Source organism: Fundulus heteroclitus, chromosome 22 (genome assembly GCF_011125445.2).
Source record: "Fundulus heteroclitus isolate FHET01 chromosome 22, MU-UCD_Fhet_4.1, whole genome shotgun sequence".
NCBI lineage: Eukaryota > Metazoa > Chordata > Actinopteri > Cyprinodontiformes > Fundulidae > Fundulus > Fundulus heteroclitus.
The window spans coordinates 39726307-39750910 of NC_046382.1; the positions used below are offsets into that span (position 1 = coordinate 39726307).

Here is a 24604-nt window from a genome sequence, read left to right on the forward strand (position 1 = left end):
GGGAGCGATGAATTTGCTATATTGTTGCGGCTGCTTTGTTTGCTGGGAAAATCCTCTTTCCACATGAGCGTCCTTACTTAGTTTTTGGTCAGGAGGAAACTCAGCTCTAGGCTGTAGACATACATTACACGAAGATTCTCAATATAATAACCTTCAGTAAAGAATACCATACCTTCATCTCATCTACAAGAGTTTTAAAGAAAAATGTAAAATATGACCCAACTGCTTTGATTTTAGTGAGAAAAGTGAAATTTATTCCTACTGCTGCTAGATTAAGACTGACTTATGAGGATAATAATGTTAGATTATTTATCTATTCATGTGCAACAGGGCTGGGCAATAAAACTATATATTGCATAATAGATACCTGTTCAGTGTTTAATAAAAAATACGTCAGAATGATCTATAATTCCACTGAACTCTGAGCCAGAACTGCACGGCATTCTGGGGGATGTAGGCAGAAGAAAGGATTTAGCCTGTCAACCTCTAACGGCCAAGCTAAGCAAGGTGAGCTCTACTTAAAAGTTAAAGGTTATGTTTAAATAGGATTAGGGCTACAATTTAGATTCAGCCTTTTTTCCCCCTGGTCCTTATTTCACATAGGTAAAAGGAAAAAAAAGAACAAAATCAATAATTATCGATACTGACTGATGTGAAAGGCTTATATGGTGATACATTGTTTAGCCATATGGCACAGCCCTAATTTGCAACCAGAAATGTTTCCAAACGTAAGCAGAAAAAAGTCTGAACGCATTGTGTCAGCCAGCTGACAAGCAGTACGTAGCAACAAGTGGGGGAGGGGCTGTGCTGTGTCATTATATGCTCCATCCAGATAGCCTAATTTCTCATTTCTAACAGCAGTTTGGACTCCCTGTTTCAAAGCATCAGATTTGGGTGTATTGTCCAACACATAGGATCAGACTGGAGTGTATGCAGCTTAATATGAAACAGTCAGAGAGCTGTGTCTAGGAAGGGGTGGAAGATCCTACAACAGAGTCTGTTGCCATTTAGGCCAATATTATTGGTACAATTAATGGACAAAATATTTTCTTTCCAATTCCATCCAGATTACACTCACAAAAAGTTAAGACAACGACTCGCTGACCATGGGTTTTAGGTCATTCACCGAGTGGGTTCTCTCCTTTAATACAACATCTTGGTACATGGCCTTTTCATTAGACACTGGCATGAACTAAACCAGGCCAGTGAGAATACAGGCAGCTCTCACGGCAGAAATGATGGGATAGATCAGTGCAGAAGAACGGCACTCAGGTCCATCACGACTCCTCTCCTCCTCCTCCTGGTCGCCCTCTAACAGAAAACTTCAGTCTTGGCCCTGAAAAGCTGCTGCAGCACATCTGTTCTTCCTCTGGCTGTTTTTTTTTTCTAAACAAATCATGCTTCACTTTCAAACTTATTAAGGAATCTTACTTTTACTCGTTTATTTAAGTATACGTGTAGATATTTACTTATTTATTTTCAGTCATGTGCTTTGTGCTTTTTGGGATTTATTTGTATGGACTTTTCTTTCTAGAAATTTCTTTTTAATGTAAATGTAATGAAAAACGATATTATCTTCTCTTATTATTGGACTGATCTGATTTCAGTGCCTGAACTAGATCATTTTGTCTTGTAAAGTCCCCTGAGGTGACATTTGTTGTCAAGTGGTGCTATATAGATAAACCGAACTGAATCAGAAGCTCGTTCTTCTCAGGACAAAACAAGAGTCCCCAGGCATGAGCCTGTTGTTTTAAAAAGGCTCAAAGTCTTTTTACCTACACATTTACACAGTTCCCAGAGCAGTAGGTTCAGTTTAAAACAGAAAAGCACAAGGTTTAACTTGTTTAGCAGATATTTCTACACTTAGCAGGCTTTAAATATGCAGCCTGGTAAACCAGAAAAACCAGAAGGACAGACAGGAAGTAAAGACGAGAATTGACGAGGATGAAGAGAACGATGAAAAGAAAGGAAGGAGGACGCTACAGACTATAAAGGGAAGAAAATTAGGAATAAAAATAGGATGGAAGAAATAACAACTTCTCGAGGATAGGAAAGGATATACAAATATTCTTTATACAAATGCTTGTTTTTTGCTCCAATAAGATGGCAGAGAAAGCTGCAAGCTGACCAGAGGCCTCTTCTGCCTGTTTGGAGCATAGAATAATGCAGCTGCTGTGCACAGCTGGTCAGCTGGCTGAAATAAAAGGCACCTACGTTTTTACTCATGCTTTCAGAGAAGACCAGCTCATCTGTTTGGAAACGATTCTGGTTGCAAAACTCACAAACAGTCAAGGTGAAACTGGAGCGTGCCATCGTTCACTTTTCTGAAGGCGACGCTGTCTTTAAACGACAGGTGGCAAGCTGTTTTTAAGGGACATACATTTTCTTCATAAATCATCATGAAACCACAACATTTTTACTGCAGGGCAGAATCCAGCAAGAATCCCATAGCGCTCCATGCAAAGCTGCTCATGCTGGAAAGATTTTCCCAAAAGCAAAAAGAAAAAAATATCTTGCCATCAAAGCATGGTGGATACCCCAAAACAATAAAAAGCTGCTGAATAATGACTATCAAGACAGGGAAGGGCTTGAGAGACAAAGCCTGGTGGTTGTACACTTAGATGTGCAATCGTTGCATTTTCAAAACCGAAATGCTAGAAGAAGTTTAAGCTGAAAAGATCACGGCGTGTCTTTTGTTGAAGAGGCTTATGGAGCTTCAATAAAAAACAAATAACGCCGATGTTGCAACGCAGATGATACTGAAGCCTGCTAGGTGAATTTAAGGCAGCTGCAACACCATCTAAGGTCAGGAAAGAAGCTTAGAGAGCTAGCCCAACCTTCGCAGGACATAGGTCCACAAAACAAAAAGGTAGAGGATGGATGACAGTGCAGCTGCAACATGGAGCTACGCCTTAAACACATCTGCCAGATGTCCATTTATTTGCATCTTTGTATTTTTTTTGCTGATGCATCCAGATACAAAATCAGCAATAAACTGGAAATAAAGGGTCTTTATTTATTCATAGCGCTTCTACTTTTTTCTCATTTTATCCCATTATAAACACAAACCTTTACCGGATGGACCAACACAAGGTAGTGCATAACTGGGAAGTGGAAGGTGCTCTATCAAAAACCTCCTAAAACTAAAAATAGGAAATGTGTGACATTTGCATTCAGCCCCTTCTCCTTTAATAACCCTAAATAAAGTCTAATGCAACCAATTAAGCGTAGAAATCTGGAAGACGCCCTGCTAGAAGCTGCAAATGACTCGAGGCAGGAACTACACAGACAGAGCTACAATAGACTGGTTTAGACCCAAGTAAATTATTGTGCTGGTCTGGCACAGTCCAAGTCCAGACCTAAATCCGACTGAGAATCAGTGGAAAGGCTTGAAAATAGTTCTCTTGAGTGATCTTGAGTTTAAGCAAAGAGCATCTCAGTCTTCAGAGGTGCAGAGCTGATAGAGACCTGCCCAAAAAGAGCTGCAGCTGGTATCGCAACGAAAGCTGGTTTTATAAAGGCGGGGCTGAACGCAATAGTCATTTAAATAGAAATGTCTCAATTTCCTTCCACTTCACTACTATGAACTACTTTGAGTCCAATCACATAAATTCAAGGTTCAAGACTTTTGTAAGGTGTGCATTTAACACTAGTACATGTGCCCTTTAAAAGTCCTCAGTGCAGTCAGCTGGTCATCAGGTTAGCAAGCAGCCGGAAAGCAGCTTCCCCACCGGCTCCTTCTCCAGCCACACAATCAGTCACACAGGGGATGGAGGAGAGAAAGAAGCTGCTGCCGACAACACGGGGCAAAGCAGAGCAAAGCAAACCCACCTCATCTCGGCCTCAAACGCAGCTTGCTGGTCATTTACATTACAAAACTCAGGTACATCCACGCAAATGCAAAGGTTACAGAAACATGGTTCCAAAAAAAGCAACAAAAAACAAAAAAACTTACCAAAAAGCACAAGTCCGGATTAAGCCAAGATTAGCATGCAGAACACAAACAAACACAGAAACAAAGAAAAAAAAACAACAACATAAGAGACAATCCGTTGCACAGTTCTACTGAATAAAGCAGTTAGCATTGCACACAGATAAACAACGCTGTCCGCTAAATGAGGCTCACATTAGCAGCGGGGGGGCCGGGAGGGACAAATTAACATGTGAAGCTGACAGAGTTATTAGGATGAGTACAATCTGAGCTTAATTCGCTGGATGCATGAAAACGCACACAGACACTGTGGAAAACTGCCATTCTTCAACCATATTAAACTACCCGGGGGTCTAAAACAGCGGGATACATTCATCATTTCAGATTTTCCTTTGCAAAACAACAGATGACTTTGTTTCATGTGGCAATCTGCGAGGGGACAGATTGATTAAAAATGTCGTTATTCTTTAAGAGAGTGACTAGAATTGCTTTTCTGAGCAATTACTGAGTTAGGTTTGGCTAAATAAAGCCCAACTGTCTGATAAAGGCAAAGCCATTAAATAAATTAAAAAGAGAAGAATATGCATGAGCAAAAGGAATAAGCAGTTTGTTGGTGTGTCATCGTACCTGTTTGTGACTTCAGACGCAGCCTTCTGCCGCTGAAGGCAACGCTAGCAATGCCTCGCCCGTACAGGCAGTAAGACTGGCAGGAGCTGTGAACGGAACTGCGGAGGAAATGCTCGGACCTTTCAGGGAGCCCTGCTCTAGTGGCTAGGAAGAGTTTGCCTTCTGGAGAGGCTGCAAAGGTCGCCGGTTCAAAACTGGTCACTGTGGGTCCCTGAGGAAGACCCTTCAACCACAGGTTGCTCCCTGTGCGCCGCCCACTGCACCAGCACCCAGCTCCTTAAGGGAGGGGTCAAACCCACAGACTAATTTCCCCTCCGAGGGACAAGAAAGGGATTTTTTTTAACAACAGATGTTGGTTTTTACGCAGCCGATTCTAAAACGTGTAAATGAGGGGGGAAATTATTTTTTTCCCTGTTGGTTTCCTACCTAAGCCTAAAATGAGATGTTCCCCCCTCATGTCTTTGGCTATGAATCTTGTTTGTAGAAGGAGGCTGAAAGCAGCTACAGGGAGCAGCAGCTTCTCTCTCCTGTGCGTCTATAGATGCGGTGGAGGAGACTTTCCCGGTGAATGTGTGCTTCACCCACGGATCTGTGGGCAGGACTCCCCGCTGCGCTGCAATCATACGTTCCACCTCTGTTACCAAATAATGAGTTGACAGAGCGCAGGAAAAAACACTCTTATCCCTTACATGCAGCTTATTTCAGCTCCTTGTTGGGGCCCTCCTCTCCCCTTTAAATTACTGACCTAACTTGTGGGATCTCACATGCTTTGAATACGTGACAATACCAACAATCGATTTTTTCAGCGTCTCAAAATATCAGCGAGCCGTAATCTATTTTCCCCATGATCATCTCTAGCCTGGGTAAATGCGGGCGGTAGCTTCAATCTTGAAAACACTCTGGAGCTACATATCCTCGAACACTTACGTTGTTGTTACGCGTCTCCACGGCAGGAAACTTCCTGACGATAAACTTAACAGCCGACTCCAGGTTCTTGTCCACCAGATAGGAGGGCTTGGCCTTTGGGTCGCCGCATGCCTGTGAGGGAGAGAAGAGGAGGAGGTGAGGAGAAACGAAACTCAGACTCCATCTACGTGCAGCCACTGTTTCCGCTGAAACACGCGGCCTGTTGCGCTTTGTTTCAGCTCTTCCAACATGGCTTTCCTCGTCATCAGGCATGTTAGATCCAGTTACTCCACAGAGATGCGGTCGGTGCTTACAGCCCATCCTGGTTTATCCCAGGCCAGAGTTTAAGGAGGCGTGTGGTTAATGACGCTTTCAGAGCAAGACACTGAATGAAGTGCGTTTGCCTACACGGTAAACAGGCCAGGTTTAGCGTTTAAAGTCTGGCTTTCATGCTTATGGTCGGATAAACCAGGTTTAGCTGTAAAGGTCGGAGCAGGAGCCTGATGCCATCAGTGGTTCTCAGCTTCTGAACTGTGGGGCAGCTACACAGTAGTTCATATTAAAGGGAGTAGTTTAATAATTGTTAGGGAGAGATTAACGTATGAAATGTAGGGAAAACAATTCTCCACAAGATTTAAGCAAGGTGAGAACCACTGAGAGAACATCTGAGTAGTCTGAGTGGTTAATGCAACTATATGACGGGTAGTGACTTACAGGCAGAACTGAAATGAAACAGGTGAGAAGGTAATGTATAGAGAAGGAAGATTAGGCAAGAAAAAAAGAAGTGTAAAATGTTTTTTTCCCCCCAGTGTTTCATATCTTTAAATCAGCAGGATTTTCGGCAGAACTGAAGCATCTCACTCATTCATTCATTTAGAAGTGTGGCAGCATCTGCCGACTGGTGGGAAGCAGCACTGCTCATGCATTGTGGGTAGCGTAGTTCTGGATCATCAGGAAGACCTGGCCCATGCATGCGCTCTAAACAGCGTGAAAGTACAGGTTTTGACTGCCAGCACCGAGACAGAGGTCACCGTCTTTGGGTGTTTTATAGTGAACTGAGATTAGGGTTTGAGCGTAAAAAATATTTCTTTTGAAAAGTCGACGAGAAAAATCAAACCAACATAAAATCCTTAAAAACTAAAACTCAACCTGCACTGAGAGCTAATAAACCAGCGGGCTAGGCACAAGACCACCACGATGGATTTAGGTTTGCGCCGCATCAGGTCCCAGCTACAAAAACATCCAACCACAGATCACACAAGTTCAATCCACTACTCCCCCCCCGACCCCCCCCCCCCTTGGGCAACTAGCAACATGGGGTTTCTGAGCTGAACAATGCAGCCTGAAAACGATGCTAATGATAATAATATATAGTATTGGGGATATTTTGATTTAATGCTGCGCAGGAACAGAACAGGACACAGATGGACACCCATTGCAAATCAGTGCGAAAAAGGAAATAAAACAAATCAAATTAATCAAATTTAATCCTACTAAAAATTCATATAATTTCACACGGATGTAGTTCCTGGATCTTAGAGTTAAAATGCAGCGACATAACCTAAGGGATGTGTGCTACCATCTAAAACCCACTTCTGCTGACTAACACTATGGCCAAGAGTGAAACCTGGTCCCCACTGCAGGATCTAACGCAGCAAAAACAACCAGGACATCATGGGATGCACCTGCAAAACCACAACTGGATGATTCTCTGCTTGTTTGGCACTAGCTGCTCACAAATGTACAAATATTTTGCCCTTTTTGCCAGGTTGCCTTGGCAACCCTGTTCTGTGGGAAAGCTGTCAGTGCGAGAAGACTAAAAGTTACGCACTTTAGTTATTGGTGAAGCTGTGTAAATGGAAGATGTTTTCAATGCCATGCTTGCACTTGTCTGCTGTTCACTCAGGCGGTGAAACAGGGAGAGAGCAAGGTTTTCAATAGATAACAGAAAGGCTAAACCGAGTTACAGCACATTTTTAATCTATTTGATCCTTGTGACTTTTTAACCTCTATCTGCAAACATGCTGGATTGTGAAATTTTGGGAGCAGTTTAGTGTTGAGGTAAGGCTCTATGCGGTCTCTAGGAAATACACACCAAAACTGCGATTTTAACAATGCTAGCTGCGCTAACCATGCTAATTGATATTATAGCAGTTTAACATCATGTTTAACAGTGACTACTCTCCCACACGGGGACGTGCTGTTGCCTAAAAACGATTAAGGGCCGGTCAAAGCCCGAAGAGGTTAAAAATAATTATGATGCTGTTCTTCTATATTTTTATAGTTCTTAAAGTTATTGTAACATCTTAATCTTGCCAATTATGTTTGTGTATAGAAAAATGAAGAGGATTTCCTGGCAGACCAAGCTTGTTTACATCTTTTAAGTATGTCTTCTGCTTTTATGCTCCCATTCTGAATAATGTGTTTACTAAGATCAAGGTTGTGGAATTCACAACGTTAAACTACATCAGGGAACTTCAACTCCAGTCCTCAAGGTCGAGCCCTGCAACTTTTATCTGCGTCCCTGCTTCAATAAAGTCGAGTCAAATAGTCAGGTCCTTAGCAGGATTCTGGAGAACTGGACTGCAGACTGAGGAGGTAATTGATCCATCAGATTCAGATGTGTTGGATCAGGGACATGTGACAGTTCCAGGACACTGGACCTTGAGGACTGGAGTTGAAGACCCCTGACTTACTATGTTATTGCTGCTGTGACATCACGGTCTCCTAATTATTTTCCCATATAAACTAATCAACCAACTGAGAATGAAGTTCCAATGCCCCAGATCAAAGCTTTCCAAAGTCCTGAATCGGCCACAAAACTCTGATTGCTCTCCATTTCTGGCCCACACAACGTGCAGAGAAATGAGACGACAACAGAAAGGCTCAACCTTGAGTATCGGTGTTTCCATATTCTTAGCTTTTGTAAGAGCTGATTAAAAACTGCAATCAGCAGCCATCAATGTTCATTTTCAGCCTTTCTAAACGCAACAGGCGTGTTTTTGCTTTGGTTATCACAAGGTAGTGGCCCTCTGACTCACAATGGGAAACTAGGAAAAAGACCTGACTGCTACTATTCATTGGCATCTTCACTATAAAGACCTTGATAGCTTTAACCATGACTCAAAACTAAAACTCAGACTTTTCTACTTAAAATGTGACAAGGTGGGAGCAAAGTTGGGAGTTTTAACCACTGATTAAGGAGCCATTGAAGGTATCAAAGCTACAATATTGAATCTAAAACTGGGATTTTGTTGTGTGTTAAGTAATTGTTAGTTCTACTTTTCCTTTAGCCCCTCATGTAAAAAAAGGGGCATGTAGAATCTGAAGCTACAATCATTAGTGTGCTGTTGCTGATGAGGCCAAGGGGTAATTCAAAAAGCTGTAGTTGTGCATTTTTGTCCAAAATAAAAAGAATGCTTATTTCACATCTTGCATAGATAGAAATTAAGACAAGGTTGAAATTACAACACAGAGATACCACTAGAGGAAATACTTGACTTATGTGTAGCTGGTCTTGGGTTTGGAAACAAGACAAACTTGTTGCAAAATCTCTTTTCAATACAAGTATATGTTTTAATTTGAGCCAATTTCTCAATCAACCATGTTGTCAAAACCTTATTCATCTAATTTTTGGCAGTAGGATTTGCCAATAGCAAGGTGACACCATTACAAAAATCCAAAAACAGCACCAGTGGTACAAGTGTGAATATAATGAATAGAAAACTGTGCTGCGACTTTATAGTTTAAATGCTAATTCAACTTGAGTCGTCTTAAAAAACTGAACTTATTTAAATAAATAGATTCCATTTGGCGTTTCCATAGTTTTTCAGAGCAGATAGGCAACCCTATAACGATGTTTTTGGACACTCTGTGACCCGCCTCTCTAAACTCTAAACCCGAAAGTTACAGCTAATACAGATGATGACATAACAGCACACATAGACTGCTGACTCTCCCCGAATGCTTTTCTAATGGTAATTTGGTAAATGGATAACAGGGCTTCCCCCAGAAAACGAGGTAATCCTGGTGGGAGGGGCGCACAGAACCGTGGAGCTTGGAGGTGCGAGGAGCATTGCAGCTTGAAGGATGGGCGCAGCCCTTTGCGTAGGCACCGTAGTGTGTGTCAAGCTAATGACAGCTAGCGCGTTAGCTTAAGTTGACCGCAAGGTTTTCTCCCAGACGGGAATTTTACTAAACGTTTTATGTTGCTTTCAAACTTAGAGGCAATTGAAATAAGCAAATGACGCTCAGCCTGGTCGGCCAGCCAGGTTTATTATACGGTGGAGGAAACCCTGGAAAAGTGGATGCTTATCGATGGCAGAGAAACGTGATGAAGTGAGCCCTCTCGCCTTCTGCAAATTTCCTCCTATACAGGTAATGTGGGTGAGAGTAAGATGTATATTAAGGATGAGGGTAGATTTCTCTTCACCCACTAAACAGGATTTCTTTTTTCTACTTTTAACACCATGGTTTCTGGGCAGTTTCTTATGCTAAGAAGTCTCTGTACAAAATGTGCGGTGATGGCCATAGATCACATCATTCATGGATCAAGTTATTAGAATAAATGGCTGCACAATCCAACGTTTGCGCATGCATGTTTATCCTCAACAAGCTCCAGCAAAAAAATTGTTTTCTTGTGTCTGAGCCAAATGACACATGGTCAGTATTCGGACTCCCTTTACTGCCACATGTGCAGCACTATTTCAAAGTGATTTTTTTTAATGACTTGGTGTGAGAAAACTAACAGTAGATGTTCTTTCAGACCGTTAGAGCTGTGACAGACGCTGCCCAACGAAGAACATTTTGACAGCTAGATTTCTGTAGTACAATCAAAGCCTCGGGTAGTTCATCGACTGAAAACGCCTAGTTAAGTGAGACTTTTGTCTGTTTCCATTCCCTGCTAAACGCAAGACTTGCATTATCCACTTATTTATAAAAAATAAATAAATAATGTTTTGGTGAATACTATTGAAGAAAATCGAGCGCTAACATTTGTGTGTTAAAAGTAAATGTTTGTCAAAATTAGAGCAGAATTACGAAAACAACAACTTTTCTGAACTTCGGTCACAATCTGCCTTTCACCGCAGTCTTAGTCTATAGGCAGAACGCGTTCGCCACACAGAGCTTTTAAATCCCAGGGTATGGTGCTGGTTTGTTACATTTCAATTGGATCTCAACCTGGTGCACAAGTTGTTCTTGGGATAAAAATGCATAGTTTTTTCCCCCAAATAATACTTTATGTGCAATCAAACTAGCACACACAATCACAGCTCCTCATCAGTTGATTCGACCTAGATCGCATTACTAATCCTTTGTTTCAGAAGTGTGGACCTAGCCACATGGCATAAGAGATAAAAATCATGTGTTATGGTGCGGTTTCATCCATTAGTGCTGGTGAAGACTGGTGTGATAAGTTGGCTGCATTTGAGTTAGGGATGGAGAAATGGATGAAAGGAGGGGAGCAGTGAATGGAGGGACAGGGTATGAGAGGAAACTAAAAAGCAGTAGTGGCCAGGAGAAAATAAGGGGGGGGGGGGGGGGATTTCCTGGATACCAGAACAGATCTGATCCTGGCCTCCACCATCATTTCAACACTCCGGGTACCGGTTCACAGCTGAGTCTCTCAAAGGGTCTATACACAGACTGGGACATGACAGGGAACCCCAGAATATACAGCAGAAAGCCAGGCTTCATCCATCTGAAAAGTAATTAAGTCTGCTAATTACTAGATGCAGTTATTGATTCTGCTGCAAACCTCCTCCTCCCTGAGAGGAATTCATTTTCATTTGTTGTTTCTCACAGGGTGAGCCCTCTCATTTTCACAAAGTTGGATTAACGGCTAGGAAAAGAAAAGAACAATAACTAAAGAATGGATCTCTTCTAATTAAAAAAAACAAAAAAAACAGTCCCACTTCAAAGGCATTACTTTACTTATTCTAAAGCGGACTTCTTTCAAATCAAATTATGTACATTTCAAGAAGTTTTGATTTTGTTCTAAACACTGCTTTCTGAAAAAGGCCTGCCAATAATAAAACAGGTAGAGAAATGCACTCTGTTAGAAGTTAGGACAGAAGTAAAATGGTAAATGCAAAGGTTTTGTGCACCATCTGAGTGTGAAAAAGAGACAACTTTTAAACAAACTACCTCAGGTCCTATGTTAGAACGGTCTCTAGAGCAGAGCTGTCTCAATATGTTGGTTGGGTTAGGTTAGGGTGAGAGTTACAGTCTCTATTCTACCATTTAACAAAAAATATTTATTCTTTTGGGGAACTATTTTTATTATTTGCAGTTTAATCTCATCATATTTGACATTTTGAGTACTTAACTTACGTAACCCATGCTTAAGGTGGACGAAGAGTCAACCTTTCATTTTGTGATATATATAAAAAATGAAAACTGCTTTGTTGTTTGTAAAGACAGTCCAGGTTTTTTTAAAACCCAAACACAAAAAGCAAGAGAAAATTGTACTCGAATCAAAAACATTCCTTCCACCTAATTTCGTTGTTGTGCTCCCTAAATAACATTTCTGTGTTGTAGCAAAGATTGTCTTTGTGTTTAAAATGTCCCTCATTTATCCAGCCAGGATGCAAAGTGCTAGAAGGTGGGTTTACATTCATCTACAACCAGCTTGCATTCATGGTATGGGCTGGTTACCACCATCAAGGCTCACCATAGTTTTAAAATATTTGTTTCAAAAGAAAGCAGTTATCCGTTTTCATGGCGTAAATGAAAACCCAAAGCCAATATTTGAAAATATATTTCTTGCTACCAAAAGTAATTAGAGCAAAATTATTTTATAGATAACCTTAAGAACTAAACTAAAAATGATAACCGTAATAATCAATATGTAGAAACATTGTAGCAGAATGGATGCTTTTCTGCTAGAAATTAAAGTAACTGGATGATTTTTGTTTGAATTTTGGTATAAAAACCATTGCTAAACTATGGAAAGTCAACATTTCTATCATACAGAAATAAACTTTTTCCCTGCTGACATAATTCCTTCTGTAGCTTCTGTTTAAATTGGCAACGGTATGCTGCAAAACTTAAATTATATGTACTTAAACTTATTTGAAACTAAAAACAGCTCAGGGACAGGAATCTTTGGCTTGGCCGGTCGGGAAGCGAACCAGCAACCTTCGGGTCCCAAGTTATCCGTCTTTACTCCAAACGCAGTAAACATGGAGATTTCAAAGTAAGAGACGTAGACATGCTGGCAGCAAAGCATCCTGACCTCCATCTTGCTGGTCTGTTACAGACAAGCAGCGTTTCGTTACCCTGTGTCATTGTAGGGTTGCTTGGCTGTAAAATATACAGCGTTAAAAAACCAGCACCAAAATAAGATAGCTATGATTAATACATCATAGGTGTTAGCAATATTTTCTTTTAGATTTAACTCATTCAATTTTTAACACATCAGTATCTAACAAAATGGAAGTCACGCTAAACATTATAAATTATTGATGAGATTTATAATTTCAGATTGAAATTTATTCGAACATGATACAAATATAAAAATAAAATAGTGCACAGTAACAAGAAGTGCATAAGAGATTAAAGTTGATTCATGTCCAACAAGCACATGTGGAGATTTTCTGGTCTAATTGCTGGATATAATTTAAAGTGGCTGGCTCTGCGGAACAGTGCTGAAATCAAATATGGAAACAGATGAGGAACGGAAAAAGAATCGGCATCGGTGGAAGAGCAACGTGACGGTGAATGGAGCTCAGGCCTTACTCTCAACATTACAGATTCAAACATGGAGAGGAGTGGGGTACAAAGGTGGGGACCAACAGATCAGCACGGGTAGCCAGGAGGACGTGGGGAGGAGGAGGAGGAGGAGGAGGCAGTTGAGGAAGGGTGAAAGGGAGGAGGACAGGGTTTTATCAGTGGAAGGTGATAAATTTTGCAAACCTTCCAAACTTGTCCTTGCTGCATAGGAGAGGGGGGAAGCATTGGAACGGAGAGAAGAAGAGAAAAAAAAAATCAAAACAAAAAGTCCACCTGAACAAACGGATTCATCACTAGTAGTCCACATACACACACACTTTTACAAACAGAAACACACACACAGGTTCTGGAACCACTGCTATTATACATCTGATAGCTTAAACAGGGACAGCCCTTCAGGCAGGTATTTAACACAGCGCATGAAAAAGAAGACACGCTGGGCCGACATTTATCACATTAACACTTGCAGGGATGCACGCCGTCGTGAAAGTAACACAGAGTATAATCGCCACCTACGCACACAGACGGGGGAAATATCACATCCATGTTGAGGGTGTGGGAAACCTGAAATAACATGGCTGGCACTGCACTCAGCAGCAGCAGCGGCGACGGTGGCGGCGTCTCACGCCCACCGACAGAGACAAACTTAAAGGCACCTGTAGTGTTCGCCATCTCCAGCACGTCATGGCTGTTGCCTAGCAACTGATAATGAAGTATTCCTGAGCGTACCGCGGCACGGTTACGTTTTCTACAGATTTTAATTCCCCTTCCCTGAAGACATAGGCCTCTGTAAAGGTTCCTGGTGGTAACGGCAAACTACCCGAGGCGTCCATGTCCTTTCACACATGGCGTCCGTTCTTTTCATGTCTGTCTCTGAGGCAGGGGACGGTTAAGACATTCACCTAAAACAGTGGTGTCCAAACCACGCGCGCCAGCATTGCTTGGGTGAAAATACGCGGGGGCATCTAAATCAGTGGTTTTCACAAATAAAAGTATGGACCAGTAATTGGGTTTTAGAAACTGTTCTATGTCGATTCATCCAGTTCAGGTTTGATCAATGTCCACGTTTTATGTTTTAAACCAGAAATGAACAATTCAGGTATTGTTGCTTAATGTCGACAGGAAGCTCCCTCAGCGAAGTTAGCAGCTAACGGCCACCCAGCTGTGGTATTCCCACTATGCTTCAGATTTTCCACTGGAGCATTTAAAACTTAGCAGATGCTACGAACTATTTGCACACTTTTAGCTTTTCAGGAAGTGCTGTTGGTGCATTCAACTTGAACATCATGTCTTGTTTTGCATGTTAACTATGAATTCTGAGCCGGAGTCTCACCAAAATGTAATTATCGTTACATAATGACAATATAGATCGCTATTAGATAAAGTGCTCCTTCTGGCGGAGGTTTGTAAATATAGACATTGTTATGATTTGGCCCAAAAAGATCACTGTGATCAACAAATTGTTAACAATTCCTGAACAGAAATCGCCATCACTCTTAGAAGACGGTAAGAGTCTTTATAATGTTGAAGGACTGTTTTCTACTTCTACATGTAGTGGGGTGTAGAGTACTCAGCATAGGAGGGCGACACTGCCCTCTACAGTCTAGGAGAAAAGTGCTACGTTCAGGGGAAGAGCCGCATGGCAGTCATTGTGTGTGCACTACGGCTGCAACAATGAATCGATAGAAATCAACAGCTAAAAGCGTAGGCAACGAATTTCCTCATCGATTTGTTGTGACACTCGCCATGTCGCAGAGCCATTTACGTCATCTGCAGACTGTTGTCAATGCCGTTTGTTCCGTTTCAAAGTGAGGAAACGCTGACAGCTCTTGGTTTGGGGCTGTGAGCGGAGTCCTGCTTCAGGGAGACCTCTTAATGTCAGCCTGGTAGCTCGTCTAATACGGCTGTTAGCTTGGTAGCTACTTAATGACAGGAGATTGTTTACATGAGCCACGTTCCCTGATCGGATGGAAATGTGTTTGGATTAAAAGCAAATAATCAAATAACCTGACGTGTATTTACTTGAGCCAAGCTTTATTCAAAGTAGAAACTCAATTTAATTAAATACAATTTAATTCTGATGGTCATAATTTGTTGATTAAGCTTTAAGTTTTAATTTGCCAACAAAGTCTGAATGAAGGTATTGTATGGGAGAGAGGAGCCAGGCTCTAAGCTAACTTTTCAAGAATCAAGAGTCTTTATTGTTGTTATGTGACCATAATGAAATGTTGGTGAGACACTCAGAATGATAGACATAATCAACCCTAAAGGACACCCTCAAAATGTAAAACCCTCAGAAGAAATGCAACGTTTTAAATATCTAACACCCTTTTTGACTCTTCAAAGAACAATTAGAATTTTTTTAAGGAATAAACATTCTTGGAAGAAAAATATGTAGAAGGATAAATGTAGCATTTAGTATTTGCATTAAATGCAGCTTGTGTTGAAACAGTCTATGAAATGGGCCGGTGGTTTATTTAATTATCAGAAGTGCTGTTTTTGCTCTGGTTTCATTGTTATGCCCATTTTGTCCCCTAGGTGCACGAGTATGAGGATGAGGTTCAACCAAACATCACCCCAGTTTTACATTCACTTTTGTTGTGTTAAATCACTGTTCATACAGACAACATTGACTATTAAAGGACTGATTAACAATCTAGTCAACATAAACTTTAATTGAAGCAAAAATAAGTATTACCTAATATTATTGTAACAAAACCTATGTAGCAACTTGTTTTTTTTTTGCGTCTATTCGTCGATTAATCGTAAAAATAATCGACCGACTAATGGATTTTCTAAATAATCGTTAGTTGCAGGTCTAGTCCACATGTCTTATTTCCCAGCGGAACGTATGTGCGTAAAGCTTACAGCAACCATAAAAGGGTCTGTTGAGAAGTCTTTACAAGGTGATGCTGTCAGCAGAACAGGACAACTCAACAGTTGCTAAGCTGAAACATGTCAAGCCTTACCCCATGAACTCAATTAAAATCATAGAAAAAAAGTGTTGTTTTCTTGTGATGCAGATCCCAGTTAAAGTAAATTGTTTGACTAGATATAGCCCAGGCAAAAGACAGAAATTTGTATGTTTGTTGTGCAAATGAGTTAAATCAGGACATGTCTGGGCATGACTTCAATGATCTTTGGTGTGTGTAAAGTATGCTTCAACAGGATACGAACATCATCTTAGCAGCTTTAAACTAGGGATGCAAACAAATATTTGATTTACAGTTAATTGTTAATGGTTAATTAGATTAAAATTTGCTCAATCCACTTAACTGATAACGTCTACTTAGACGGACCTTCCTTCTGTGTTGTAGTATGGCTGCCATCCAGAAGAGGGTTCTACTGGTTATTCTAATGTGGAGCCAGAACATTGTGGCGGAGGCAACCTGAAGCGGTCTAAACGGGATTATTTTGGCACTGTTTAAAGACGACAAGGATGCAAAATGCTCTTTATGTGGTCCAGATTTTAAATATAAACACTCAACAAGCTCCTTAAGAGGTCATCTAAATAGCTCCCATTCGGCCGGGCTGCCTGGCGGAGCAGAATCAGTTTCACAACCAAAACTCACTGATGTGCTCAGAAGACAAGTATGTGATAATAGAAAAGCGGAGGGAAATACGCCACAAAAGAAATAAATTTGTAAAATGATAGAAAAAGACATGAAACCAAAAGCCTAGTTGATGGTGAGGAACTTTCTGGGGATTACTAATGTTTCTTATTCTATTCAATTTATTTGTTTCTTTAGTAACCTAATAGGTTTCTGTTTTGTTCTATTTTGTAAATATGTCTAAGTTTAATGACGTGTGAGAAAACCACAATTTTTGTTTATTCAGTCAGTATTTAATACAGGTGGCTCAAACTTAAAATATAATGATGTGCCTCTTTTAAAATTCAGCATAACCTAAGTATATTAGCCCTTCATGTTATTGAAAGACTCTCTTGATACAAGCGAAAACTAGGGTTTTTAAGAAAATAAGTAGATTGATAAGCTCAATCAACTTTAGATTAACTCATAACTTGAATCCTTACTTTAAACCCAAAGCCGTTTGAGGTGATTTTGCGATAATGATCATCTTTTTGTCCGAGGCCCACAATTATTAGCCTGCTTCACAAAGCAATTCTGTGAAAATCCGGTGAAAACACGCCCCTCTTTATACTGCTTCAATTTGAGCTGCTGTCTCAAGATCGGTCCAATTATACATCATATTTATTATCCGCTTTGTAATCCAGGGCGGGACTATTGACAGCTTTGCGCATGCAAGATTAATGTTCAATGTTGAAACGGACTGGAGTGGGTCTCCTCTCTGCTCTTTTTGCTCTGACTGCAGGCAGGTTTCAGGACGAGGTAGCAGCTGTCTGCCTGTGAGACAATGCTGAGGGAAATAGGGAAGCTCACGGTAGCATCACTACCTACGATTGGTGCCTTCACGTAAAGTCACCAAAAACACAGAAAAGGTCGCTAGATTTGTTGCTAGTCACTTTTTTTTCCTTTTTCAAAAAAGTCGCTAGACGGGCATAAAAGTCGCTAAGTTGGCAACAGTGCTTGCTACAAAGCAGAGGCACGTACAAGACGGAGCTGCTTTTATACTCCACAGTGGTAGAAGTACAGACGTCAGTTATTCCAGATGATGTCACAAAAACATTTGAACCAATAGTGTTAAAGATTAGAAATTTAATGCAAGACACTCGTTAAACCTTAGGAGAATGCCACGCTGACAATTTTAGACACTAAAGTAGGATTTCAATAAATGCAAAAATGTGTCAAAAATAATGACCAGGATATGCAGATAGTACTATAACACAACTATGTTAACAGTTTATTAGCAAAAAAAAAAAAAAAAGTCAGTTTGTGGGTGAGTTACCCTTTAAATAATTAACAAGTTCCACATTTGTTTAAATCAAGTGAAGGTTTCATAAAATCATGAATTGTTTTTTTATGAAGTCTTCAATCATTGGAGAGTTTCCCATCAAAGATGGTCCTGGTACCAGTTTCAAAAATGTAAAACTTTCCCAGAATTGCTCATCTGTTTAGTCTTCTAGTTCAGACTCGACCAGAGGGAGTATTTGGGATTTTCAACTAAGGATTCTAAAATGAAGCCAGATTCTTTAAAATGTAAACAAAGAACATGTAAATAGTCCTTTTCCTTCAAATTTTAAGTTGCATATTGCTGAGTTGCAAACACCTGCCACATAATTCAAAAAATAGCTGTGTTTTTTTTTTTTAATGCCTATCTAACCAGATGAAATCATGTTGGCAGCAGCTGGATAGCGCTTTGTCAAACAAGACTTCACCTTGGCAGGTAGTTTAACGTTTCATTATCACAAGATGTTTTGGCACGAGATCCTGAAATGCAGGCCAGAAATGACTAATCCTGAACAGCACAGGGAACCCTAATCATGTCAGTAAGAGCAACAAAGGTCACTTTTTTCTGCTGCCTGTTCTCTTTTTCTTTATTTCGGTATTTATATGCAAACCACTGTAATATTCTTTCCACATCCCCGCAGCGTTAGATATGTTAGACTCACTTTTAAATCTATGTAGTGCCTCTATCATTACTTTATAATAGAAAATATGTATTTTTTTATGCAGCTAGACTAATAAAGTTTGCAGGGAAGTTCCTGGATATTGTCCTTTAATATATTCCTTCAATATTAAGGTTGAGATTGAATGTCAACTTACATTTCCATCTTATGCAGAAGTTATTCATGTTTAGAAAGCTCCAGAAGAATGCATTTAGCTTCACGTCATGAACAGAGTTACATTGCCGTACCAGTTTCCACACCCCTCAAACCGTTGCCTGGTGTCACATTCCAGCTGCGTATCCCCACGCTGTTAAACTCCCACCACCATGTTCAGTGATGGGCAGGCCCAGAGAGGCTAATCGGGGGGATAGCCAAAATTCCCAGTGGGCCGGTCTCTTTTTTTTTTGACCCGCTGTTCAGTCATGACACTATAGAGTGGATCACGTCGCTCCGCTGTTACCCCATCCCTGGGCTACCTCTGCCTCCACCGGCAGCTTTTTTTTTTGCGCACCCTGACATGATGTCAATGCTCTTGGTCAATGGTGTTTGAAAGGTGTACAAAGGGCAAGGATGTCGCGGCGGAGACAACTAAAATTAAAGAGGAAAGCTCTGAAAACAGCCTCTGCTAAATGTGCAAAAATTGACAGCTTTCTCAATAAAATGAGCTCGCGGTTTTGAAATGTCAAATGAGGATGACGAAATGGGGAAGGAAAGATGTTGAACTTTGCCTGCAAACCACCCTACAAGTTAATTACCAAGTCATTGACGTTTGGTGCATGACGTAATGTTATATAGCTAAAACAATAGTGTGATGCAACGCCACATAACTGGGAATTTTTTGACTTTGCAGTCACTCAGAGTCACTGTGAGGCTGTAACTGCATGTCAATTATTGCCTAATAAAGGACTAATACTTTCCTTAAAAATCATTAAAAAATCTAACATATTAAAACCAAATTACAAATATGTTTCATCAGGACTTTAGTTACGTTAAGAAGTGCGATTTCTTTATTACCAAATGAGGATTATGATCCATCTCCTCCGCCTCAGGTTGGGCTGCAAAACTCGCTCCAACCTGGTCATGACGGGCCTCATGGGAGCTGCATTTTCATTTTTCCACGATGTGGAAAGGTGCTGCGCTGGGGGTCCAGGTGTGCATCATAACTCATTACTGCCCGCTTCTCCGTGACGTAGCGAACCAAGCTATGGGCAGAAACATGGGACTCATGGCTCTGTAGGAGAGCCAGCTGGCTAAATATCAGCACACTGTCAACTAAGGAGGAGGAGGACCTCCTGGACACACCCGTATCACCTCCAGGGTTGTTTGGGGAAGTGCTAGCATCCACGCAAAAGCAGTGGGAGTTCAATAGTCACAGTTGTTTTTAAAATTCAGTGCTAAGAGAGAATATGATCAGGAGTTCAGAGAAAAATATGCCGAGAAGACGTGTGGTTTGTCAAGTCAGGGTAGTTATGAGGATGAGTCTAACAGAGAGAACAGGGAGGAAGGAAGGGAGGAGAGAGGAAAGGAAGGATGTAATAAGAGGAGTAATCAGAGGCTGAATCTTCATGTTGTCCGACTGCTCATACTGTCCCCTAACGTTATGATGATTTAAAAAAAAAAAAAGTTATTTTGAGCATACAGAACTTTTATGACTTTTCCCAAAGGATTAAAAAATATTAGACACTTTTGGAACAAATTCAGACAGAAAACGTGGCAAATACTAATACTGTAGTGTTGAATAAGGAATGAGTCAAACGGCGAGGTTAGGAAACAGTATGAGCTTTCAGATAGTTTAACTTCTTACTCTGTACTCCCAGAAACTGTCAGACATGACAGACCCTGTTCTCCTTCCCTCATCATCCATCCCCCAACAGAAAGGAAAGCCTCCCCAACAGACGCAGCACTCTTCCTCACACAAGAAACTCCAGAAAAGGATTTCCACTTTGGTAGTCTTACTGTGTGTTTGGTTTTTCTGTACCGGCAACAAGGGCAAGATTATTAGTTTAGCTGGGGAAAATAAGCTGATCGCTGACAAAAAACACTGCGTGGTTTCACCAGAATTACACAAATACTTCAGTCTTAGATGGTAGCTCACACCAATTACATTATTATCTGAAAATGGGTCCATTTTACCACTACGTGCTGAGAGATTAGCGGCCCAGAAACTTGTCATTTAACCATATTGCAATTCAGCAATTTTTCATCGTTTTATCCCTGACTTTTCAGAAGCTTTTCAGAAAAGGAGTATTCTAACCCAAAATGTTTTGTATTTGCTCGTGCATTTGACGGTTAAGGATATTATCGCATTGGTAGCCAGGGGCCGGGTCACTCCAGCAGGAAATATCAATAATAATAATAATTAAAAAAATACATTTGGTTCGGTTCATGTTCTTACTGCACTTCTTAAAGGGAGCAAAACCACCTTGAGACAATGCCATCGACTTACAACAGTGCATGTTTGAAGGCTAAAGCACAACAAGCTGCCCGCTGAGCCCAATGCCCAACGAGCAACAAGCAACTATAACAACCGGTTTTAACATCAAATAAAAAAAATGGCCATAGCTCATATACATATTCTAGTTAATATTTGAAGTATAGATATCTAAAGTGAGAATTCAATTTCATCTCTCCACGGTAGGCGTAGGCGATGTGGCCTAAAATCAACATGGTATACTGAGCTGTACATAAATGGACGACAACACTAACACCCTGCTCCAATTCCACCTCTACCTACTCTACCGCCGCCGACACATTTAAAATTTCCTCCATTATCTCAAGCTTAACTTCTCTTTCACTTCTGGTTACAGACGAGATGGGGTGGGTCACGGGACTTTGGACCTTACAGGTTTGCAGGGACATGAGCATAGCCTACCTATACACAGCCAAAAAAATACTTTTTTTTAAAATACCAACATGGCCAGAATGACGTAGGTTATTGTCATAAATATCATGTGTTGCAGGGTTTCTGCTACATGCATTTGATCGTGGCGCACCACCACACCAAAATAAAAGCCGCCACACCTTCAGAATTAATTTATAAATATGTTAAAACCATATAAAACATATGATATAGCAAAGCTACTGTATATTTGCGCACTTATTCTAAATCATAATTACAGCTGTCATAAACGATTATTTTAGTAATCAATTATTCTATCGATTATCCTGACGATAAATTGAGTGATCGATACAAATTGACACATTGTGACGTTTTCTTACATAATTACCTACGCTTATTTTATGAGCAATAGAAATAAATGTAAAAATGCTAATTAGCAAATCAATTATTTTTGAATAACACGGATAAATCTGCAGCTAAAAAAGTTTTAGGATCAAAATGTTTAAAGTTCAGCCCTTTCTGGTTGACTTAACATCAATACGGTGCCTTTTCAGTGATAATGGTCACAAACAAAAAAATGTGTTAAGTTGTAGAGCAGAAGTGAAAGAAAACTACTGTGCAATTATGAAAAAAGCATATTCCGATAAAAATTAAGTGTTTAACTTCAAAATTGAAGAATAAAACATCAGGTGATTTACAGAATGATGCAATATTTGCAATAGACTTCTTTGTTGCACAAGTTAAAAACTGCAAAAACATCCCCTGAACAGAACCAGAACCAACCCATCCTCTAAAAGCTCTGGTAGGTCTGTGCAGGGTTGGAAAGGTTATTTTCATTCTGTAGTGAAGCAGCTCTGCTTTGTTGTCTCTAACATCTTTAAACTAAAAACCAGACACTTTGTTTCCTCCTGTCGCTCATAGTTATTTAACCTAACAAACTCACCTCTAATCACAGATGCACCACTCACTGGTTTCACATAATGGTATGGCCCTCACGTGATTGGCCGTTTGGTGTTGACCAATCAAATCAAGCTCAGGTGAGAGAGGAAATGTGAGAGGTTAGCATTGACTAGAAGCACTAATATTCGGCAGCTAGAAACTCAGTCGATGTTGCTAGCTCGCTACACAGTTTTCTTTTCTGGTAAATTTAAAGTGTCCCTACGCCTTTAAAACTTCAGGTCTCTTTCTCTGCGCCGCCTTTTGCCGTTGCTTTCTGTCTCCATAGCGGATAACCACACTTGGCATCCATGTAGTAGCAGGTTAGGCTATCGTTAGCGTTAGCCGTCTGGCCGGAACACAGCGCGCTAAATAAATAATGTAACGAAGCTTCGAGGCAGATCCTTTTTCCTCAATGAATTTTATGAGTTGAGATCCTTGAATCATTCAATGAATTGTGACAGCCACAAAGTTTAAAATGAATTTAAATTTCATGAAATGGTAAAATGTACTTTATTTTGAAAAACCAACCCCTCTGGCTCCTGTCTGTCTCGCTGTGTAACTGTCAGTGTATGAAGCTACAGGTGGCTACTGCGCTGCTCTCTGTAATGAAGGAAAACTACAAAGGACAGTCCAGTGTTGCCAAACTGTATTTGGCGATTTTTCAGACCCCTCTAACAACTTTTAATTAAAAAAAGAGAGTAGAAACCAATTTAGTGACTTTTCTCAGTCAGCAATCTGTCTATCGTTACTGTCTCGTGACAGCTGCTAGACCTGTGTGATTTATCCCTACTTCCCTCAGCGCTGTCTCACAGGCGGCTGCCTCATCCTGAAAGCCCTGCATGCAGTCAGAGCAAAGAGAGCAGCAGGGATGGAAATTCGTGGCTAAGATTGAAGAATCCATCAGCCAAAGTGGCGGAGTTTGCAGAAAACACAGCATTCAGTTTGTTTAACTGGCCTGTTGGGGGCAGCAGTGTGGCCGTGTTGCAGCTAGCCTGTTCTAAATGTATTCACACAGTAACAGAAGAAAAACTAAGCAGTAAATTTTGCAATGGGAGGTTATCGTGTCAAGACAGCAGACAACAAAAACGTTTCTCAGGAGCAAAGGAAAGAACCCAAAGTTTAGCGGCGTTATTTTAAACGACGCATGGAAAATAAGTAGCAATGGCAAGTTTGGCGACTGGCTCGTTTTTTGATGAGAGCAGCCGGAGTTTGTGCTGAAAAGCGCATACCTGCACAGAATTGCATGGCTGCCCTGTAGCGGCAACGCGCCTCGCTCAGTACAACCGCATATCGATGACAAAATATTTTTAAATATTGCAGACGGAGCTACTTTTTCTTCTATTCTCAATATGGACTTGTTTGTTATCAATATACGTCTTGAAGAACTGTTTTTGGCAGATGAATACGGCTTTATTATAAACACTGATTGAGGTGAAGGTTTTTAATGTCTCCCAAATGTTCTCTGCTGTGCGGTTTTTGCAATTACGTCTGCCTGTCCCCACTTTTCTACCAACACAACAATAGTTTGGGCTTTGTGTCACACCCAGACCTGCTAAAATAACGATTATACGCCTGGGTGCATGTAGAACACAGCAAGAGAGTGAGAGCGCATTTACATCTGACGTCAAAGTCCAGAATTTACTTTGCTGTATGAACTCTGTGGGGTTGAGAGAAACATTATTGTATTTTAAACGGATGGACAGAGGAAGAGGTGTGATATTCACTATTATGAAATTCAAAGACACTACGTTGGATGTTCAAAACTAAACAGAATACACTGAATGCTCCTTAAGTGTCCATTTTTGTAAGGAAAGAAATATATGTTTTGTCTTCATGTCATCTTTTGAATGATGACACATCTGCAGGCTTTTTAATTTAAAGCATCTAAAAAAAAAAACTATGTTAGTGCAGCACTAAATTACCAAAGTTTGAGAAATGCCATCCTGGGTGTTTGCGCATGTACAACCAGGGTCCGAAATTAACACTCGCCAGTCGCCAAATGCGAGTAAATTTCCCGTTTGGCGAGTGAATTTCAGAGGGCTAGCTGCCACATGGCGAGTAAATATTTGTACCAAATAAAATAAAAGTAGCATAAAAATAA

At 40.6% G+C, this 24604-nt stretch overlaps 1 protein-coding gene across 7 annotated transcripts in view; it reads right to left on the reverse strand.

Moving 5' to 3' along the window:
• nckap1 (NCK-associated protein 1) overlaps positions 1-24604 on the reverse strand; it is a 51371-nt gene that overhangs the window by 21178 nt on the left and 5589 nt on the right. For 3 of the 7 annotated variants that reach the window (XM_036126773.1, XM_036126772.1, XM_036126775.1), the window contains exons 2-3: positions 13382-13399; positions 5486-5596 (exon numbers count right to left, since the gene is read on the reverse strand). In XM_036126773.1, the coding sequence (XP_035982666.1) occupies positions 5486-5596; positions 13382-13399 (129 nt within the window). Of the gene's footprint in view, positions 1-3955; positions 5463-5485; positions 5597-13381; positions 13400-24604 lie in introns of those variants that run through there. The other 4 variants (XM_036126774.1, XM_036126777.1, XM_036126776.1 and 1 more) reach the window with 2 other exon arrangements.